Source organism: Polistes dominula, unplaced genomic scaffold (assembly GCF_049000335.1).
Source record: "Polistes dominula isolate Pdom_NZ unplaced genomic scaffold, Pdom_raw_medaka contig_21, whole genome shotgun sequence".
Taxonomy (NCBI): domain Eukaryota; kingdom Metazoa; phylum Arthropoda; class Insecta; order Hymenoptera; family Vespidae; genus Polistes; species Polistes dominula.
In genome coordinates, this window is record NW_028301061.1 from 1,938,320 (window position 1) to 1,957,500 (window position 19,181).

General features: G+C 31.2%; 2 protein-coding genes across 2 annotated transcripts in view; both read left to right on the forward strand.

The window, feature by feature from the left end:
* Window positions 1-2,338: 2,338 nt before the first annotated feature.
* On the forward strand, window positions 2,339-6,047 carry LOC149031402 (uncharacterized). The gene is given in 3 exon segments (XM_089176108.1): window positions 2,339-5,455; window positions 5,458-5,536; window positions 5,539-6,047. Coding segments are annotated over 3 exon segments (693 nt in total). The 5' UTR covers window positions 2,339-4,934; the 3' UTR covers window positions 5,632-6,047.
* Window positions 6,001-19,181, forward strand: part of svp (COUP transcription factor 2) — a 155,415-nt gene continuing 142,234 nt past the window's right edge. Inside the window, 1 exon segment of the mRNA XM_089176107.1 lies at window positions 6,001-7,077. Coding sequence (XP_089032233.1) covers window positions 6,696-7,077 — 382 coding nt within the window. The 5' untranslated portion in view covers window positions 6,001-6,695.

Here is a 19,181-nt window from a genome sequence, read left to right on the forward strand (position 1 = left end):
ACCGGAGACGCGCGTATGGCCGCACGAGGACCTACGAGGGCGGCTTTTATTCATCGACGAAACTCTGAACCGAGTTATTGAAAGGGTATTGGATAGGAGGATGGGTTCGAGGAAATACGGTAAAGAGGGCTGGGTGAAGGGGTGAAGGACTAGCGGTTGGTTGGGGGTGGGTCACAAGGGAAAGTGAAAGAATAAGAGAACAGAAAATAAACCAAAACTATCCTCTCTCTCTCTCTCTCTCTCTCTCTCTCTCTCTCTTTCTTTCTCACTCTGATTTTAACATTTTAATCAGTGCGAGTCACGTGCCGAGTCCACAATTGCGTTTTCCTATTATTTTTTTTTTTTTTTCTTCTAATGATGGGATAAAATTATGTTTCTTATACGTCAAACGTGATTTCTACGTTTCCTGTTACACAAGATAAACTCTGGGGTGGGGGATAGGGATTTTTTTTCCTATCAGATACGCAGATATTTTTTAATTCATGTATGTATACTATATGAATGTGTGAATGTGTGTTATGTGTGTGTGTGTGATGGATTACGAGAAATCCCACACTGAGATCGAATTTCTATTCACTGTTTTGTGTATATGTGTATTGTTAGATATAGGGATTTATCATATGTTGCTTTGTGATATTTGTTAATATTATGTTTATCAATTAATTAATCAAGATGTATATATGTATTGAGTAGTTAGGTATATATTTAAAATATTGATATGTAAAAATGATATCAAAAATATTTGATTTTACACGTGGTATTTTGTATGTGTTCACATGTAATTTATGTGAATCTTAACATACATTCTCCAATATTTCGATCTTTCATCTTTATTTATAAAGAATTTTACAAATAAATAAATTTATAAATTTATAAATATTTTCTATAAAAATATTCGATATACAAATATAAATAATATATATATAAATATAAGTATTTAATATAATAATAAAATTTAATTAAATATTATCTAATTACATTATGTTATATATATTGAATATTTATTATATAAATTATTATATTTTATTATTATAAATAATAAAAATTATTTATATATTAAATAATTAATATTTTAATATACACTTATACAAAATTATTAATAATAAATTATATTAAAAAATAAATTATATACCATATTGATAATAACTTAAATAGATTTAATTGATTTATTTTTAATTCAATTAGTATATAATAATTAATAACTTAATTAATAATAAATTACATTGTAAAATAAATTGTATATTATATTGATAATAAATTAAATAAATTTAATTAATTTATTTTTAATTCAATTAATATATAATAATTAATAACTTAATTAATAATAAATTACATTGTAAAATAAATTGTATATTATATTGATAATAAATTAAATAAATTTAATTAATTTATTTTTAATTCAATTAGTATATAATAATTAATAACTTAATTGGTAATAAATTATATTACAAAATAAATAATATTTTATATAATATACTTTGTATTACAATACAATACAATACAATACAATACAAATACTAAATATATTATGTATCCTATTGTATATATATGTAAAAGATAAAAGATAAAAACGTGTATAATCAGATATCTCATAAAAAAAAGACCATATTTTTTTTTATTATTCGATATCAAAAGATCAAAGTAACCAATAAATCATCTTTTTTGATTCGATTCGGATTTGTTAAGCATTAAAATGTAGTTTAGTTCTGCATTCCATCGCGTAAGATGTGATACTAAGTACAAAAAGAAGAAGAAGAAGAAGAAGAAGAAGAAGAAGAAGAAGAAGAAGAAGAAGAAGAAGAAGAAGAAGAAGAAGAAGAAGAAGAAGAAGAAAAAACAAGCCAAAAAGAACAAGAAAATGATCGAAAAAAAGAAAGAAAGATCGATAACAACGAGTGGTGGTTCATATCCGTTTATCGATTTTGGTGAAGTCGACTTTTAACGAGTGTGTCCGTAAACGGACAAAGAGGATGGGTACCTTTCGTTCTATCTCATTTTATCTCTCTCTCTCTCTCTCTCTCTCTCTCTCTCTCTTTCTCTCTCATTCGTTTTGAACACGTTTTTCCATTCTCTTTTTCTTCAACGAGTCAATTTCCTTCGGGACTGGCGCACGGCAATGGGGGTTGCACGTCAGGGCACCGATCTCGTTTCTTTCTCCTCCACGTTTTCTCTCAACATATATATATATATATATATATATATAAGTATTTGTTCGATTTTTTTTTCTGTTGGCAATTCGGTTTCGAAACGAAAGGAAACGAAACGATGCTCGTGGCTCGTATCAAACTTCGACACCTTGCGAAATTCACATCTTTCAGTATAAATAAATAATTTAAGAAAAAAAAAAAAAAAAACACTGCATACAAACAAAATACTTAAAATATACGCCTACTGAATAAATTTAAAATATACTATCAATATATTTCTAAATCGTCGAAAACACCTTTACCTAATAAACCCTACTAAATAAAAAAAAAATAAAAAATAACAAAGGTAATATCTACTCAGGAATCCTTAATATATTATCCAAATTTATTCCCAACCCGTTGTAATCCCGATAATATCAAGACAAAAATAAAGACACCAGGTGACCAAAAGAAGTTCCAAAGGAAATAATAACTAACTCCTTAGTGTTAATTGCAGTTTCAAATAAGAAATGAAAAGAAAATCATTGGGAAGTCGGAAGACAGTAAGAATTGAACAAGCCAGTAGTCTTCTTTAACGAGCGGCACGACGAGAATAAGAACTTAGGTTGATTCCCGATGACACGGCGAATCAGATATGGCTGAAGTCAATAGTCGCATTCACTCGTTCTCATCATCATCATCATCATCATCATCATCATCATCATCATCATAATCATCAAGCAAGCAAGCAAGCAGGCAAGCAACCAACCAACCAACCAACGAATCACCACTTCCTTCTCTTCACCATATTCCCCCCCATCCCCATCCTCATCCTCCTCCCTGATCCACCTCGTCATCGACATTTGCATCGGCTGCAGCTGCAACGGGACGGTAACTCGAGAATTTTTACGAGCTGGGTCAAAGTTCGCGCATTACCTGCCGCTGGCACGTCGAGCCAATCCCCGATGACCGGTGGGTATTGGTAAAAGTAATAGTAGTGGTAGTGGTGAGTCGTGGTTGTATAAGTTCTTTGCTTCTGCTCATTGTCATAGTCGTTCAAGTTGATTTCAAAGAAAAAAAGATCGAACGGGGCCGAATTAGCATAGGCCGCACATGCGTATTTATTTCCTCATTAACGCCATGGCTGACCCCGTCAGACTGTTATCGTTGTTGTTGTTGTTGTTGTGTTGTTGTTTAATCATCTCTTTTTCATTCTTTTCAAACGTGTGCATTAGCAAATAGAGATAGAGAGAGAGAGAATGAGGGATGGTAAGGAAGAAGGGGGAAAATGAAATTGGAAAGAGTATGCTATTTATGTTATAATGTGCAATCGTTTTCTAAGTAATCTGCATACACAGTTTGAATGAATAGAATCTTCGAGTAGGTAATAATCCCAATAACAACTTCCTCTATCTCATTTTAACGTTTTCCATCTTTCCAAGTAGGCGTATTACTCATGAATATATATATACAACAATAACAACAACAATTCATGCAGTTTTGGCAACTTTGAGTTGAACGAACGTTGGTCGAGTTATAGTTGAGTTAAAAGAAGAAAAATAAGTTAACATCTCAATCGATCCTAGTTCAAAGTTAGAAACACGGGGAAAGATATGGGAGATTGGTGAGGGGGAGTTGGGTAGAAGAAAAAGGGTGGTTGGGTTGAAAGAAGGAAGTCTGTGTCTTCGGGTATGTAATAGAAAGAGAGAAAATGAGAAAGAGCAAAGAGCACGACAGTGAAAAGTGCAGAGGTAGAGGGCTGCGACCTGACTGACCCTGACTCGATGGCCCGGCCGCCTTCGAAGCCCTTCGTAGCCCTACTCCTATCACTTTTACCCTCACCCTTAGCCTCGGGGGTGGATGGAAGGCGGCCCGGCCCATTTTTCGCGCCCCACTTGACTCCTCGTGCTCAGTGGCTGCCCGCCCTCTGGTTGGTGACCTCTCTTTCTACGAGCACAACCCCTGGTGTTTCATCCAACCCCACCTTGTTAACGATACCTACCACTACCACGTAAGTGTAAGTAAGAACGAAAAAAGATCTGAAATAAGTGTAAGAAATTGAACTAATATGTAAAACAACAATATAACAATAAAATGATGAGGAAGGATTATCTTAACGATCGATTGAAGAAACATTGTTTAAATTGAAGTTTAAATAAGATTGGCAGGTTGAAGAAATCTTTGAGAGATAGATTGAGAATTTAGAACGTAGAAAATGAAGAAGAAGAAGCCTAGACCAATGATAGAGATAAAGATAGGGATAGAGGGAAACGAAGAGTAGTTAGCAGTAGTAGTAGTAGTAGTAGGGATAGCAAGTAGAGAGTAAGTAGTAGAGTGGGAGATATAAAAAGAGAAAGAGGGAGAGAGAAGTAGTTGATAGGAGGTCGGACCAGAGTGCAACGGAGCTAGAAAGACTGATCAAAAGAAAGAACTAAAGAAAGAAAGAGATATAGACGAAGAAGCGTAGAAAGAGAGAGAGAGAGAGAGAGAGAGAGAAAGGCACACGTTGCGCGAGACGACTACGACGACGACTACGACGACTATGACGAGGAGGATGAGGACAACGAGGACAACGAGGACGACGAGGACAACGACGACTACGACGACTACGATACACGTTGCTTGCTTGCTAGACGGTGGTCGGTTAAACGCGTGTGGTGGGTCTGTTGTTGAGGGGTAGGGTAACTTCGTAGCCAATGAGAGGCTCACCGGGGCGCGCCCGGGACTCGACCCCACCTTCGGTAGTCATGGCAACCCGTAAAATCCGCGAGAAAGCCGCGAGGCTTTGGGGTGGTGGGGGCCAGGTCGATGTCAGGGGTCGTCTTAGTCGGCAGTCGGTCTCTGGTCGGCCCCAAGAATAGTCGTCGTATCGAGGCGGTAGTCGAGTATCACCTCTCTGTTCTCTCCTCCTCCTCCACCACCTCCCTACTACTACTACTACACACTACTACTACTTTCTTTACTCTATTGTATACTACCTACTACTACTACTATTACTACTACCGTGTTGGTCTTTCCTCATCAAACACACGTAGTAGCAACGTGTGTTTCCAAGGATTCTGTGCGCGCGCGCATCTATTGCTCTCTCTCTCTCTCTCTCTCTTTCTCTCTTTCTTTTTCTTTCTTTTTATCTTTTTATCTATCACTCTTGTTCTTCTTTATTTTATTCTTTTTTCTCTATTTCTATTACCTCTCATTCTTCTTTCCCTTTTATTTACTACTACTATTTTATTTTATACACAGATAGTACTGTTACTATTATTATTATATTTCTTAAATTTGATTGAACATTATTATAGGGGTGTCCCTTTCCAATCCATCTTTTCTTTCTCTTTCTATTTTTCTTTCGTTCCTTCTCTCTCTCTCTTTCTCTCTCTCTCTTTCTCTTTCCCGCGCGCGTGCCTCCCAGTTTACCGTCAGGCGACCGCATACGCTCCGACGAGGACGACGTGCCGCCCGTAGTCTCCCGGAACCGACGATCCGTCGTCGTTGTCGTCGAGTTTAACGTGCCCGCGCTTTTTCGGTTAGTTTCGTTGAATTTAAAAGAAGAAGAGGAGAAAGAAGAAAAATAAGAAGACAACCAACTTGGTGCCCCGTTTAGTGTGGCACGAGACCCCCCATTACTTCTACCCCCTGTAATTGTGGTGACAAGAAAACAACGACGTTATTTTACGGTGTTTCTTTATTTTTAATAATAAATTTTTTTTTAATTGAAAAAAGAAAGAGAGAAGAGGAAATAAAAAGTGCAAAGTTAGTTTGAAATAATTGAATCGACCGGTTGTCTGGTATCATTCCGTTCCCGACGCGCGTGTTCTTCTTTAAAGTTTGGGTGGGGTGGGTGGGGGTGGGTTCTATTTGACCCCCCTTTTTAAAAAGAAGAAGAATAGTGACCACAAGTGCGTTAGTTCGAATTGAATTTAGTTTTGTTTATTAAATAACATATAACAATCACGCGATGTCAACAGGACGTTCATCGATGACAATTAACATCAGAAGAAGAGGGATCATCTTTCATGTAGTTTATTGGACTCTCTAAAGTTCTATACGAAGGATCGTGTACTGTAACCACAATTTACCGGTGATCATAAAGTGTGTATTGGATTATCGTTTTACCCTAAACACTGATAGTTGTTAAATAATATAATATAAAGCAGTTGACATCAATCAGTTAGCCAGTTATCCAGCCAAGTTAAGTTAAGTCAGTCAAGCAAGTAAAGTCAGTTGTTAATTGGTGTGGGAGTGTAATAAATAATAAAAGTGAATATAGAATAAAAAGACACGTACCTTGAGAGAAGCGAGAGACTCCTCGCGATCAGCGCGAGTCGAGTCGATTCGTCTGAGGGCTCGGTGGTGGCGTACGAAGAGGAGGAAGGAGCCGTCAGGGTGGTTCGAGGGGGGACAGGAGGCGCGGACGCCCTGGCGACTGCCGGGGTGGTTTACCCGGCCGCGACGGCGACGTTGTTCCCCGGCCGGGTGCCGGCAGGACACCATCACCACCACCACCACCACCACACCGAGTTCACCAGCACGTTGGAGCTGGGGTTCCCGGCGCGCGGCACCACCGCCTCAATGGCGCTGGTAGCCCCGCCGCCCTCGTGGGCATCGCGGGACCCTGGAAATAGTCTTGGGACCGGTGGTGGGCCCTCACCGGCAACGGCACCGGCTGCTGCCACGGCCGGCGGCGGCGGACCACTTCAGGTTGGCCCGCCGCCGCCCATGCCTCCTACCACGCATTTAACACCCTCGGCTACGCCCGAAGATATCACGTGCCTCGTATCAACCGGTGCTGTTTTAACACCTAGGGATCCTTTACCACCTAGCACTACACCTGGAAGTCAAGCTAACAGTTCGCAATCCGGTAGCTCGCAAACCGACAAATCACCTAACATCGAGTGCGTTGTTTGCGGTGATAAAAGCAGTGGGAAGCATTACGGACAATTCACCTGCGAGGGTAAGTGTCTAGTTTTATTATTTTATCAACCAGGATAAATCAGGATTTATCGTCCTACTGATATATTCGATTACACTTTATTTATCCCCTTTTTATTCCCTCGGAGAGATTTCTTTAACCATCTTTATCAGGATTTATATCCTTTACGTCTTATTCCCACGATCTTTTGATTTAGGATAATCACGGGTTGTTACCCCACGTAAAAAATGAACGATTCGTGTTATCTGAAATTTTAAGTTCGATCACTATATTCAACTCATTAACATTCACGAGTATCATTCCATCCCTTCCGGTTTTTTTCTCTCTCTCTCAAACATAAGAACAAAGTCAATGTATCAATGTATATAATCCTAACTACCTTAACTCACTCTATACACCCATACTCGTATAAATTCTTTAAGGAATAGAATGAAGAAGATACGTTCAGGGTATTATAGCAACAACTATACTGTGCGGTTTTAAGGGGGGCGGGAAAGGGGGGGGCAAAGGATATAGCGTAAGGCAAGGAGTAAAACCACGGACGTTCCTAATGACGTTTATTACCGCGAGAATTATTTTAATGAACGCACGGTGGGGACTTAGGTGAGAGAGGAGTACTGACGAATCATTTTTTATTTTTATCTTTCTTTGAAAATAAAAATAGGACTGATTGTGGTGGTTTTGAGAGAGAGAGAGAGAGAGAGAGAGAGAGAAAAAGAAAGAATTAAGATCAAACTGTGAGATACGTTTTGCTGCAGTTAATTGCACTCTTTCAATGTAGTCCAAATGTGAAAGAAAGAGATAGAAATATATGTATATATGTTTAAAGAGTGAGTGAGAAAGAGAGAACGTTTCGTTTCGTTTCGTTTCGTTTCGTTTCGTTTCGTCGGTGAACGTTCAAAGTGCGCGCAAGTGCGGAACGCGTGTGTTTCGCGATAGAGGTCGAAAACTGTCGAGCGATTAAACCGCAATGGGGACACACACATACACAAACACGTTACATTCCACTAGAATACTATACCATCGATAATTGCCGACCATTTACAACCTGTAAAACGTGATACCATATCCCACCTGCTACGGTTTCACTACGATTCCGTACTTCGTACACGTGTTAGGTTTCTGTTCAATTATATTTGTCAAAAAATATCAATCACTAATTTTCGTGTACAATGATTATCAATCTTTTGTCAATACGATACTCATACTATCACATAGAATAATTTCTGTCATTAATTATGAATATTTCGATCTATTTTTTCTTTTTTTTTTTGATAATTATTATTCGCGTATCGTTTGTTCGTAATTTAAAATGAATTCTTACTTTGTAAAGTGGGTTGAGTTTTTTTTTTTTTTTTGAATATAATTGATTAAGATAATGATCTTTTATTTTTAATGTTTAAATCTATATAGATCATGCTAAATCAGGATTGTTTTATTAAGTGTTTGCTTAAGTGTTTGAAACAATTGCAATCATATCTTCTCACCTGTTCGTAATTGTTATTGTAATTTAACTGAAACTCGTACTTGATATTTACGTGGGAATTAAGTTTCTTGTATTTGTATTCATTGCAAAACAAAAATATATATTAAATGTAGAAACCTTTTTAGAAATCATATTGAACATTAATCAAATCCTTAAATCACGTCAATCATATTACTATCATTTAAAAATAATATTCCAACGTTTAATCCGATTGAACACGAATTAAAATTAAAATTTCAATCATTAGCAGAAAACATTAAATATTATAATAATAAATAATTTGTATATATAATATTTGAATAAATCACGTGAGAAAAAAAGATTGAGAGAGATGTGTGTGTGTGTGTGTGTTAACTATTTCTATTTTTTTTTTTTTTAAATATAATTAGTGTCATATAAAAATAATTGCATTTGTATCAGATCTACAACATTGTGTTTCTGTCACGTACAAAGTTAGAAGATATTTACACACGTTAGGGTCTTCCCTTTATTTCTTTCTTTCTTTTTCTGACTTTATCAGGTTGATCTCTGTTTTTTTGAAATAAAAAAAAAAAAATAAAAAAGTAAATATAAAAAGAGCCGACGGTCGCGTGGCCAACCCGCGGAAAGCGCGTCGCGAAGATACCTAAGAGATATCCTAATGAACCCGCGTTTCTCGGCTAATTACTCGCCCTTAAAAACGGGCTCTCCTTGCTGATCTTCACAGTGCGATGAACCTTTTGAACGCTCGGAGACCGGTCGTTGAGCTTCTTCATTTTTCTTATTCCCTTTTTATAGTTTTTTATTTTTTATTTTTTTTATTATATTCATTTAACATTTTTTACATAGCAACGATTTGATTTATTCAAACACACTAGGAATTGATGATGATTGTAATAAATTAATAATAATACTTGACAGTTCTTATTTAAATGAAAATTTTTAGAAACTAAATATTTTATATAATATTTTTTATAAATTAATTAAAAATTTAATAATTTATTATATATTAATTTATTACTATTACGATTGAGTTGTATCGAATAATCATTTTTGCTAACGTTTAATGATTTTGATTATTTTGATCAGTTTGATTAAATAATAAAATGAAATTTATATTTAGTGAAAAGAAGAATGTTTTAACATTAAAAAAAATAAACGTAAATTGCATCGGTAGGACGCATATATGCGCTCATATCACTCGATATGTTAAACAATATGTGATTCAAATTAAATGTGATAGTTCATAAGATACATTCATTAAATACATTACATACAATACATTATTTGATATTTTCTCAATTGTTTAAACAAAATATTAAACAAACTTGTGTGTGTTTGTGTGTGTGTGTGTGTGTCTGTACCTGCTAATATTCAATAAGAAAAATAGAAAAAAAATATGAAGTGCAAATGAATGAATCAAACTCAGTTTCAAGATCTTTGACAAGTGATTCGAAAATGATCTCGGATTTGATTGAAATAATTTTCATAAAATAGTGATAAATAGATTTTTAATTAATAAGAAAATAATGGAGTTATATTTGTATCAAAAAAAAAAAAAATAGAAAAGAAATGGGAGTATGTATTTTTCGTTTGATGTAACTTTGAAACATTTGCCACAACCCTCCTCTCGATGTGTTCCAATTACGATAGAGACACTGATGTTTACCGTTATTAGGGTGAAATCTCTCTCTCTCTCTTTCTCTTTCTCTCACTATGTTGGTGATATACTCAACGTCGTAATAACGTGCTCGATCTCTGACGATAATTTCTATTCACGGCGACCCTAATTGCCTGGAAAACGGCGACACGACCCTCGTCGTCGTAGTCTGCTGCTGTTAGTCCCAGTGACACGTCGAAACTATCGGGTGCTTTCTCTTTTTCTCTTTTTCTCTTTTTTATTTATTTCTTCCATTTATTTTTTTTTATATTCCTTTTATTCTATTTTTTTTCGTTAAAACATTATTAAATCGTTCGAATGTTTCTATATTAAAAAAAAAAAAAAATCGGTTGTCAAAGTGTTTTTATTCCTTCCATTGATTTTTTTATTTTTCTTTTCAATTGTATTTTCTTTTTCTTGTACTTGTTGAAATATTTTCTATTAGTTAAAACATTATTAAATCTTTCGAATTTTTCTAATAATATTTTTAAATCTTTAATCAAGATTTTGTAATCATTATATATATATAATTAAAAAGATTTGTCAAAGTATTTGGCAATACTTTTGTAAATAGTTAATATTATTTATTATTATTAATCTCATGTGTTAGTATAATTGTTTTCGAAACAATATACTTATTTTTCATTCTTCATCGTATTATTTAATATTAAAAAAAACATTAATTATAGGAAATAAATTCAATATATATTTTAATATCTTATTAATAATTATCAAAATAACTTTAAAATACACCTGTCATACTTAAAGTAACAATCTATCTTATAAATAAAATGAAATAAAATAAAATATTCTAACATAATTTTAGGATTAATTAGAAATATTTGAACAAATTTCACTTGCATATCAAATAATTTTATTAACATTATAAATAACAAAATAAATTACACATATATTGAAACAACAGAATAAAATCCCTAAAACGAACTTTTTATTCACCCTAATGTAACTAAAATTAAATAATTAAAATTACTATTTATTACTATTATTAATTATTGAAGTAACTAAAATGAAAATAATAAAATGAAGTGATTAAAATTACTATTTATTACTATTATTCATTATTTAAGTAACTAAAGTTAAAATAAAAACAGACAACGAAAAATGCAACATTGAACAAAAGCAATCGTGTAATCATCAACAAAAACCAATACAAATGTAAGATAATACTTCATACCTAACTAGATAATATTTCAACAAGTACGTGAGTGTACGTGTGTTCATGTGTTAATGTATATAAACGGTGTTACCGTTTGTACTTTTACAAAAGCCACAGTGTATACCTTTATGTCTGACAGTTTCCTAGTTGTCGTTCATTATTTCTCTCTTTCTATGGTTGCCATATGTGAATCATCATCATCATCATCATCATCATCATCATCATCATCATGATCTAGTACACGTTTAGTGTCTGTGTGCTACCCTATTTTACCGATAACCCAGCATCATGATCAGCATCAGAATCAGCAATAGTAACAGTAACAGCAATCGAGAATTCAGCATCACATGAACGTACTGACAAATTGACGATAATTCGCGGCCGTTTGACATCGCTTGACATCAAAATCAATCCGTCGACGTAATATAGTGATCGCCGACAATCAGTACGATTATTATCACCGCAATGAACGTTCTCCAATGCGGAATCTTGCCCGCCCCCCCCCACCCCTACATCCCTCATTTTTTTTCTTCTTTGGTGCATACTCGGTGCAATTCATTTTTCCACCATTTTGATTTATTAATATCGAAATTATTTTATGTGGAAATTTTTGAGATTGTGTTTATGTTCATCATGATTCATATTTTTCATTATTTGGTTAACTTTACCCTTCCCCAACCCTTTAATTCGATTTTTCTGTGTTTTTCTTTTTATATCTTCTTCTTTAGTGCATACTCAGTGCAATTTTTCATCCACTTTGATTTTTGATATCGAAATTATTTTATGTGGAAATTTTTGAGATTGTTTATGTTCATCATGATTCATATTTTTCATTATTTGGTTAACTTTACCCTTCCCCAACCCTTTAATTCTCTTTTTCTGTGTTTTTCTTTTTATTTCTTCTTCTTTGGTGCATACTCAGTGCAATTTTTCACCCACGTTGATTTTTAATATCGAAATTATTTTATGTGGAAATTTTTGAGATTGTTTATGTTCATCATGATTCATATTTTTCATTATTTGGTTAACTTTACCCTTCCCCAATCCTTTAATTCGATTTTTCTGTGTTTTTCTTTTTATTTCTTCTTCTTTGGTGCATACTCAGTGCAATTTTCATCCACTTTGATTTTTAATATCGAAATTATTTTATGTGGAAATTTTTGAATTTGTTTATGTTCATCATGATTCATATTTTTAATTATTTGTTCAACTGTTCTCTCTTTCACACCCCCAATTTTTCTTTCTGTTTATTTTTGTTCTTCTTTGGTGCATACTCGGTGCAATTTGATTTGGAAAAAGAAAAAACAAAACAACAACAACAAAAAATATGGGAATTAATGTTTCGTTACTTGCGCTATTTCACGGAAGAAGTTTCACGAGGATGACAGAGATGTGGTGTAATTAAAGTCCCGTAGTAGTTGGATCATTATACTGGCTTGCCGATAAATTACGACTTTTATGAGGAGTTCAATTCACAAGGCCGAATGATCCTTCTCGTCGTTTCTGATACACACATATGCACACATACACACATATAAACAATATTTTAACGAAATAAGTTACAATTTAAAATTAATTACAAACAAACAAAAAAAAGAAAATGAAAAAGTAAATATAAATAAATCAACCTGATACACACACACACACACATATATCAAATATTAAATACATGCACATATATTATAACTACAAATAAGTTACAATTTAAAATTAAACAAAAAAAAAGTAAATATAAATAAATCAACCATCATACACACACGCACATACACACACACATACATATTATATATTATTATATATTACATACATGCACAAATATTATAACCACACACACACACACACACACTGATAAGTTACAATTAAAAATTAAACAAAAAGGCAAATGAAATATAAATAAATTACGAGCTTTCCCCCTCTACTTCCCCTGTTCACCCATTTCATCATCTAACCCCTTTTCACCCCCATCAAAAACCATAAAGAAAAAAAAAATAAATATTTAAAATGAAAAATACGAAAATAAGATGATAACGAAATACGATTGGATATTTTGAATTTATTTCATTTAATCTTTCATATTTTCAATGGCTTTTAAAATGCGTTGTGATTTTTTTTAGGCTCGCGGGAAGCGGAGGGCGGGGGAGGGGAAAGTTGGAAGTGAAATTTAATAAATACGAAATAAAGTTTTATTTTGATTCTTTACATTTAATTTCATTTCGTTTGATTTGATTTTGGGTATCAGACACATTTTTATTAAAGTTCGCAAGAGAGACGTATCAGAGATCGTTAAGTAGGAATATGGCGTCGGTAAATCGTCAGTTTTACGATCCGATCTGTGTAAAAACTGGCCATACGATTCGACGATACTTTAAACAGTTTTTTTGTATTTTTTTTGTTTTTTGTTTTTCTTCTCTCTCATTTCTTTCTTCTTCATCAATTTTTCATTTCATTCTATTTCCGTAATTTGGTAGCCATCGAAGACATTTTTTTCTTTCTCATTTGTATCATAACGCACAGTTGCATTTATGTTTTTTTTTCTTTTTTTTTTTTATATATTTTATATTTTATTTTTCATTTCAACTTACATTAATTACTCTTCTTGTTTTATTTATTTATTTATTTATTTATTTATTTATTTATTTATTTATTTATTTATTTATTTATAAGTTTGTTTTATTTCAAATTTACTTTGATAAATTATTTGACGTTTATTTAAAATGAGATTCGAGGTATGAATATAAATAAAATTTAAGACAATATATTACAGCAAATTTGTAATAAGAATTTACACCTTTTTATTTATTTATTTATTTATTTATTTATTTATTTATTTAAATAATTAAAACATTGGTTTTTTATTCACAAATTACGAAAGAATTTAAGACAATATATTACAGCAAATTTGTAATAAAAACTTACTCCTTTTCCTTTATTTATTTATTTATTGATTTATTGATTTATTTATTTATTTAAATAATTAAAACATTGATTTTTTTTATTCAAAAATTACGAAAGATTAATTGAGTTTATTTAAAATAATTCGAAATAAACATACAAATGTTTTCAAACATATTCCTTAAAAAATTTCTAAATGAAAACCATTTCTTCTTATTCACACACGACTATTTGTTTAATCTTTCGTTTAAACAAATATTTTAATATTATAATAATAAAAGAAGAACGATTAGGATGACAGGGTTGTTTGCATAAAGGATATAATATTAATGTTTAAATAAGAAGGGGGATGAGAAAAGAACGGTTACTACAAACTAAGAACGAGTAAAGTGCAAAAAGAGGTGGAAAAGGGGGACGGAGGGAGGGAGGGGGGGGTCAATTGAGAAAGTAAAAAAGAGAGAGAGAGAGAGAGAAAAATAAACTGGGGGGGTAGGGGGTAGGGGGTAGGGGGAGGAGGGTCAGGAAGCATTTACGTCGTTCCCTTGACGCGAAAATATTTTGATCGATGATCCTAGTAAAAAAAAAAAAAAAAAAAAAGAAGAAAATTTGAGTGGCTCTCTTTACGGTAGAACCCCCCCCCCTTCCAACCCCCAACCCCCAACCCCTTCCCCCTCCTCCTCCCCGGAACCGGCCCGGTCCGTAAACCGGACAACACACAACAGGACAAGTAAGTAAGCCCTTTACGAAGGGTTACCGTGAAAGGTCGTCGTGTCAGATCAGGGGCGTCGATGAGATGGCCTTTTTTTTTGCTTCTTCTTCTTTTACTTTGCATAAAAGCATGGGAAAAATCCGTCCCAAAAACTGAAACTGGTCTTTGGTCAAACCACCATGGATAATACGAAGAACAGTGAGAAGAAGACACCCTTTTTAGGCCCTTTAATGTTCTTCATTCTTCTCTCTCTCTGTCTTTTTTTTTTTTTTTTTTTTTTTTTTTAAAGTATATTAGCTAAACGAAACAACGGTTTAGAAAAACCGGAGGCGTTAACGGACTTCTTAGGAGCACTAGCTTATTTTTTTTTTTTTTAATTATTATTATTATTGTTATTTATTTAATATTATTTTATTTCAATATTTAATGTGTAAGAAGTACTTTATTTTCTAATTTAAATTATTATTATTATTATTATTAATATTATATTATTATTAATATAGTTACATTAATTATATGTGTATTAATAAGAATGAATATTTTATTTATTTTAATTTAGTTAATATATTAATTTATTATAAATAAATAATAAAAAAATATATAAATATATTGAAATTTATTTTTATGAATTATTTAAATTTAAATTTATTTTTTTTATTAATTACATATATTAATTATTTAATTAAATATTTTATAATGAATTATTATATAATAAAATATATATATTAAATATGTTTTTATTAATTATATATATATTAATTATTTAATTAAATATTTTATAATTAATTATTATATAATAAAAAAAAATATATATATATATTAAATTTATTTTATTAATAATATATATACATGTAATAATTAATTATTAAGTATATATATATTACAAATTAAACTAATATCACAAATTATTTTAAATTAAATTATTCTATTGAATGAAATTATTAAAATTATTTATAAAATATTACAATTAATTTATATAAGATTCCATATATATATATACATATATATACGTAATACAAATTGGTATAGTGTCAGATATAATAGAAAGTCAGTTAAAAGGGTCACGATCGCATAAATCGAAATCCTCAGATTTAAGATCATTCGTCCCTTAGAATCCCAATGTAGGAATTGAGTGAGACAGAGAGAAATAACAAGGCTTTTCTCTCTTTCTCTGTCTCTAACACACACACATACACTTGTGTTTCCACTGTCTTTCTCTTATATAGGAGGATGTCAGGTCTTCCGTTCGAACGCAGGATACGCTTGAGATTAGGTTCGAGAAACGAACATTAATCTGCCGATTACAGGAGCCCGGGTTCCTCCCATTCGAAGTACCCACGACTCGAACAAGGTTCTTCGTCTTTGGTTATTGCACGATACTCGTTTCCTTCCGCGAACGAGACCTTAACCCTCTGTTCTATTATCTCTTTCTATCTTTTTCTATCTTTTTCTATCTTTTTTCTCTTTTTTTTTTTCTCTCCTATTTCTCTATGTCTTTTTCATTTATATCTATCTATATATATATATTTCTACTAAAATTACTCTTATTTCATTCTAGTCACCCATTAGATCGTTTAATCATTTAATTATTTTATCTCAATTCACCAAATGACATTTGATCTTCTTATTTAAAAATTTAGAAGGAAAAAAAATATGGAAGGTTATCTTTTGAGATTGTAATAATTTTGTTTTTTTTTTAATATTTTTATTTTTTTTGTTTTTTAACAGAATTTTTTTTTTCCTAGATTATTTTATTTATTTGTACCTTCATGTTTTTTTTTTTTAAATGTAGCTTTTTTTTATTTCATTATTTTATTTTATACTATTGTATTGTTTTTAAGTAATAATTGTTTTTATATTTTAATCGTTTTGATTCGTCAATAGATAGATAGATAATTATTATTCTTTACTTTTTAGGTTAGTTTTGTATAAGAATCATTTTATTACATTATAAATGTCGTATTATTTCTAATTATTATTTGTTTTGTTCATTTCAATCATTTTTATTCATCAAGATAGATAGATAATTATTATTCTTTACTTTTTAGGTTAGTTTTGTATAAGAATCATTTTATTACATTATAAATGTCGTATTATTTCTAATTAATATTTGTCTTGTTCATTTTGATCATTTTTATTCATCAAGATAGATAGATAATTATTATTCTTTACTTTTTAGGTTAGTTTTGTATAAAAATCATTTTATTACATTATAAATGTCTTATTATTTCTAATTAATATTTGTTTTGTTCATTTTTATCATTTTTATTCATCAAGATAGATAGATAATTATTATTCTTTACTTTTAGGTTAGTTTTATGTAAGAATCAATTTTATTATATACATCATTTTTTCTAACCTAAAAATTGAGGATGATTTTTAAATCATTTATATTTTTTAAATAATTATATATACGATTGTTTGTAGAAATATTTTTATTTTAAAAATAGACTTAAACAGATCTTTTTTTTTTTTTTAAATGGTGTGATTTATTAAAATTATTAGAAAAAAAATCTTGACTGTTGTAGGTTAGATCAATCATTCCAGCACCCTATTTTCCATGATAATTAACGTTCTCACATAAATAATCCAAGAAAAAGATCCATAGATCACAAAAGACCGACTACCTGTTGTATTATTTTTCTTTTTTATTTTTCTTTTTTTTTTCCCCTCCTTCTGACAAACGTAGCCACCGAAAATTATATGAAGGAAAAAAATACCGTATAATTAAACCCCATGAAAACTTTGAATTATCCGAACCTTTGTCCGTATAATACATTTGATGGGATTTTCAAGTTTTCAGGATTATTTAAAGTGTTATGTCAGAATTCAAAAATTGGATAAAATCAATACTTAATGATATAATATGATTTATAAATATTGTACCGATTTTTCAATTGACAAAATAAATCGGTTGAATTTGAAAGGATTGATGACGTAAGTTTAATGTAAAAACAAAAAATATCGGATGAATTAAAATATGTAGTAAGTGATAAGAATATATATGTTTATGAATTTTATGTTGATTTTTCAATTGCAAAATGAAAACGAGTAGTGTAGGTACAAATGATCGTGTTTAAAAGATACCAAAAATCGGTAACATAATTTACAAAAAAAAAAATCGAATAAATTAAATAGTATTAATAGTAAATGATTAGAAGATGTATATTGAATTTTGTGTTGATTTTCCTATTGCAAAATAAAAATAAGTGATACATACGTGTTGAAAAAATATAAAAAATCGGTAAAATAATTTGAAAAAAAATCGGATGAATTAAATAGTATTAATAGTAAATGATAAGACGACGTATGACAAATTTTGTGTTGATTTTTCAATTGCAAAATGAAAACGAGTAATGTAAGTACGAATGCACGTGTTCAAAAGATACAAAAGATCGGTAACATAATTTAAAAAAAAGATCGGATGAATTAAATAGTGTTAATAGTAAATGATAAGAAGATGTATGTTGAATTTTATGTTGATTTTTCAATTGCAAAATGAAAACGAGTAGTGTAGGTACAAATGCACGTGTTTAAAAGATACAAAAAATCGGTAACATAATTTACAAAAAAAAAAATTTCGAATAAATTAAATAGTATTAATAGTAAATGATTAGAAGATGTGTGTTGAATTTTTTTTCCTATTGCAAAATAAAAATAAGTGATACATACGTGTTGAAAAAATATGAAAAATCGGTAAAATAATTTGAAAAAAAATCGGATGAATTAAATAGTATTAATAGTAAATGATAAGACGACGTATGACAAATTTTATGTTGATTTTTCTATTGCAAAATAAAAACGTCTGATGTACATATATAAAGTCGTAATCAAAAGATACAAAAGATCGGTAAAATAATTTCAAAAAAAAGAAAAAATCGGATGAATTTAATACCAAATGATAAGATGACATATGTTGAATTTTGTGTAGATTTTTGATTGGAAAATTGTTTTGTCAACGATGTGTTAAAAAAAAAAAAAACCACATTTTGTCACGATTGTTAAGAAACATTTGATATAAAATGAGAACAGAAAAATCGGTTGACTATTTTCTTGAAGAAATTCTATTTTTGATCTCCTTTCTCTTTCTATCATCTTATGGTTGGTATGGTTATATTCAACAACAATGCTTGGCATTGTTTCACACGGTGCAGCCAACACGGCAACGTGTTATTATCCTGTCCCTAACCGTTCCACCCACTCATTTTCGAGGGCACCGACT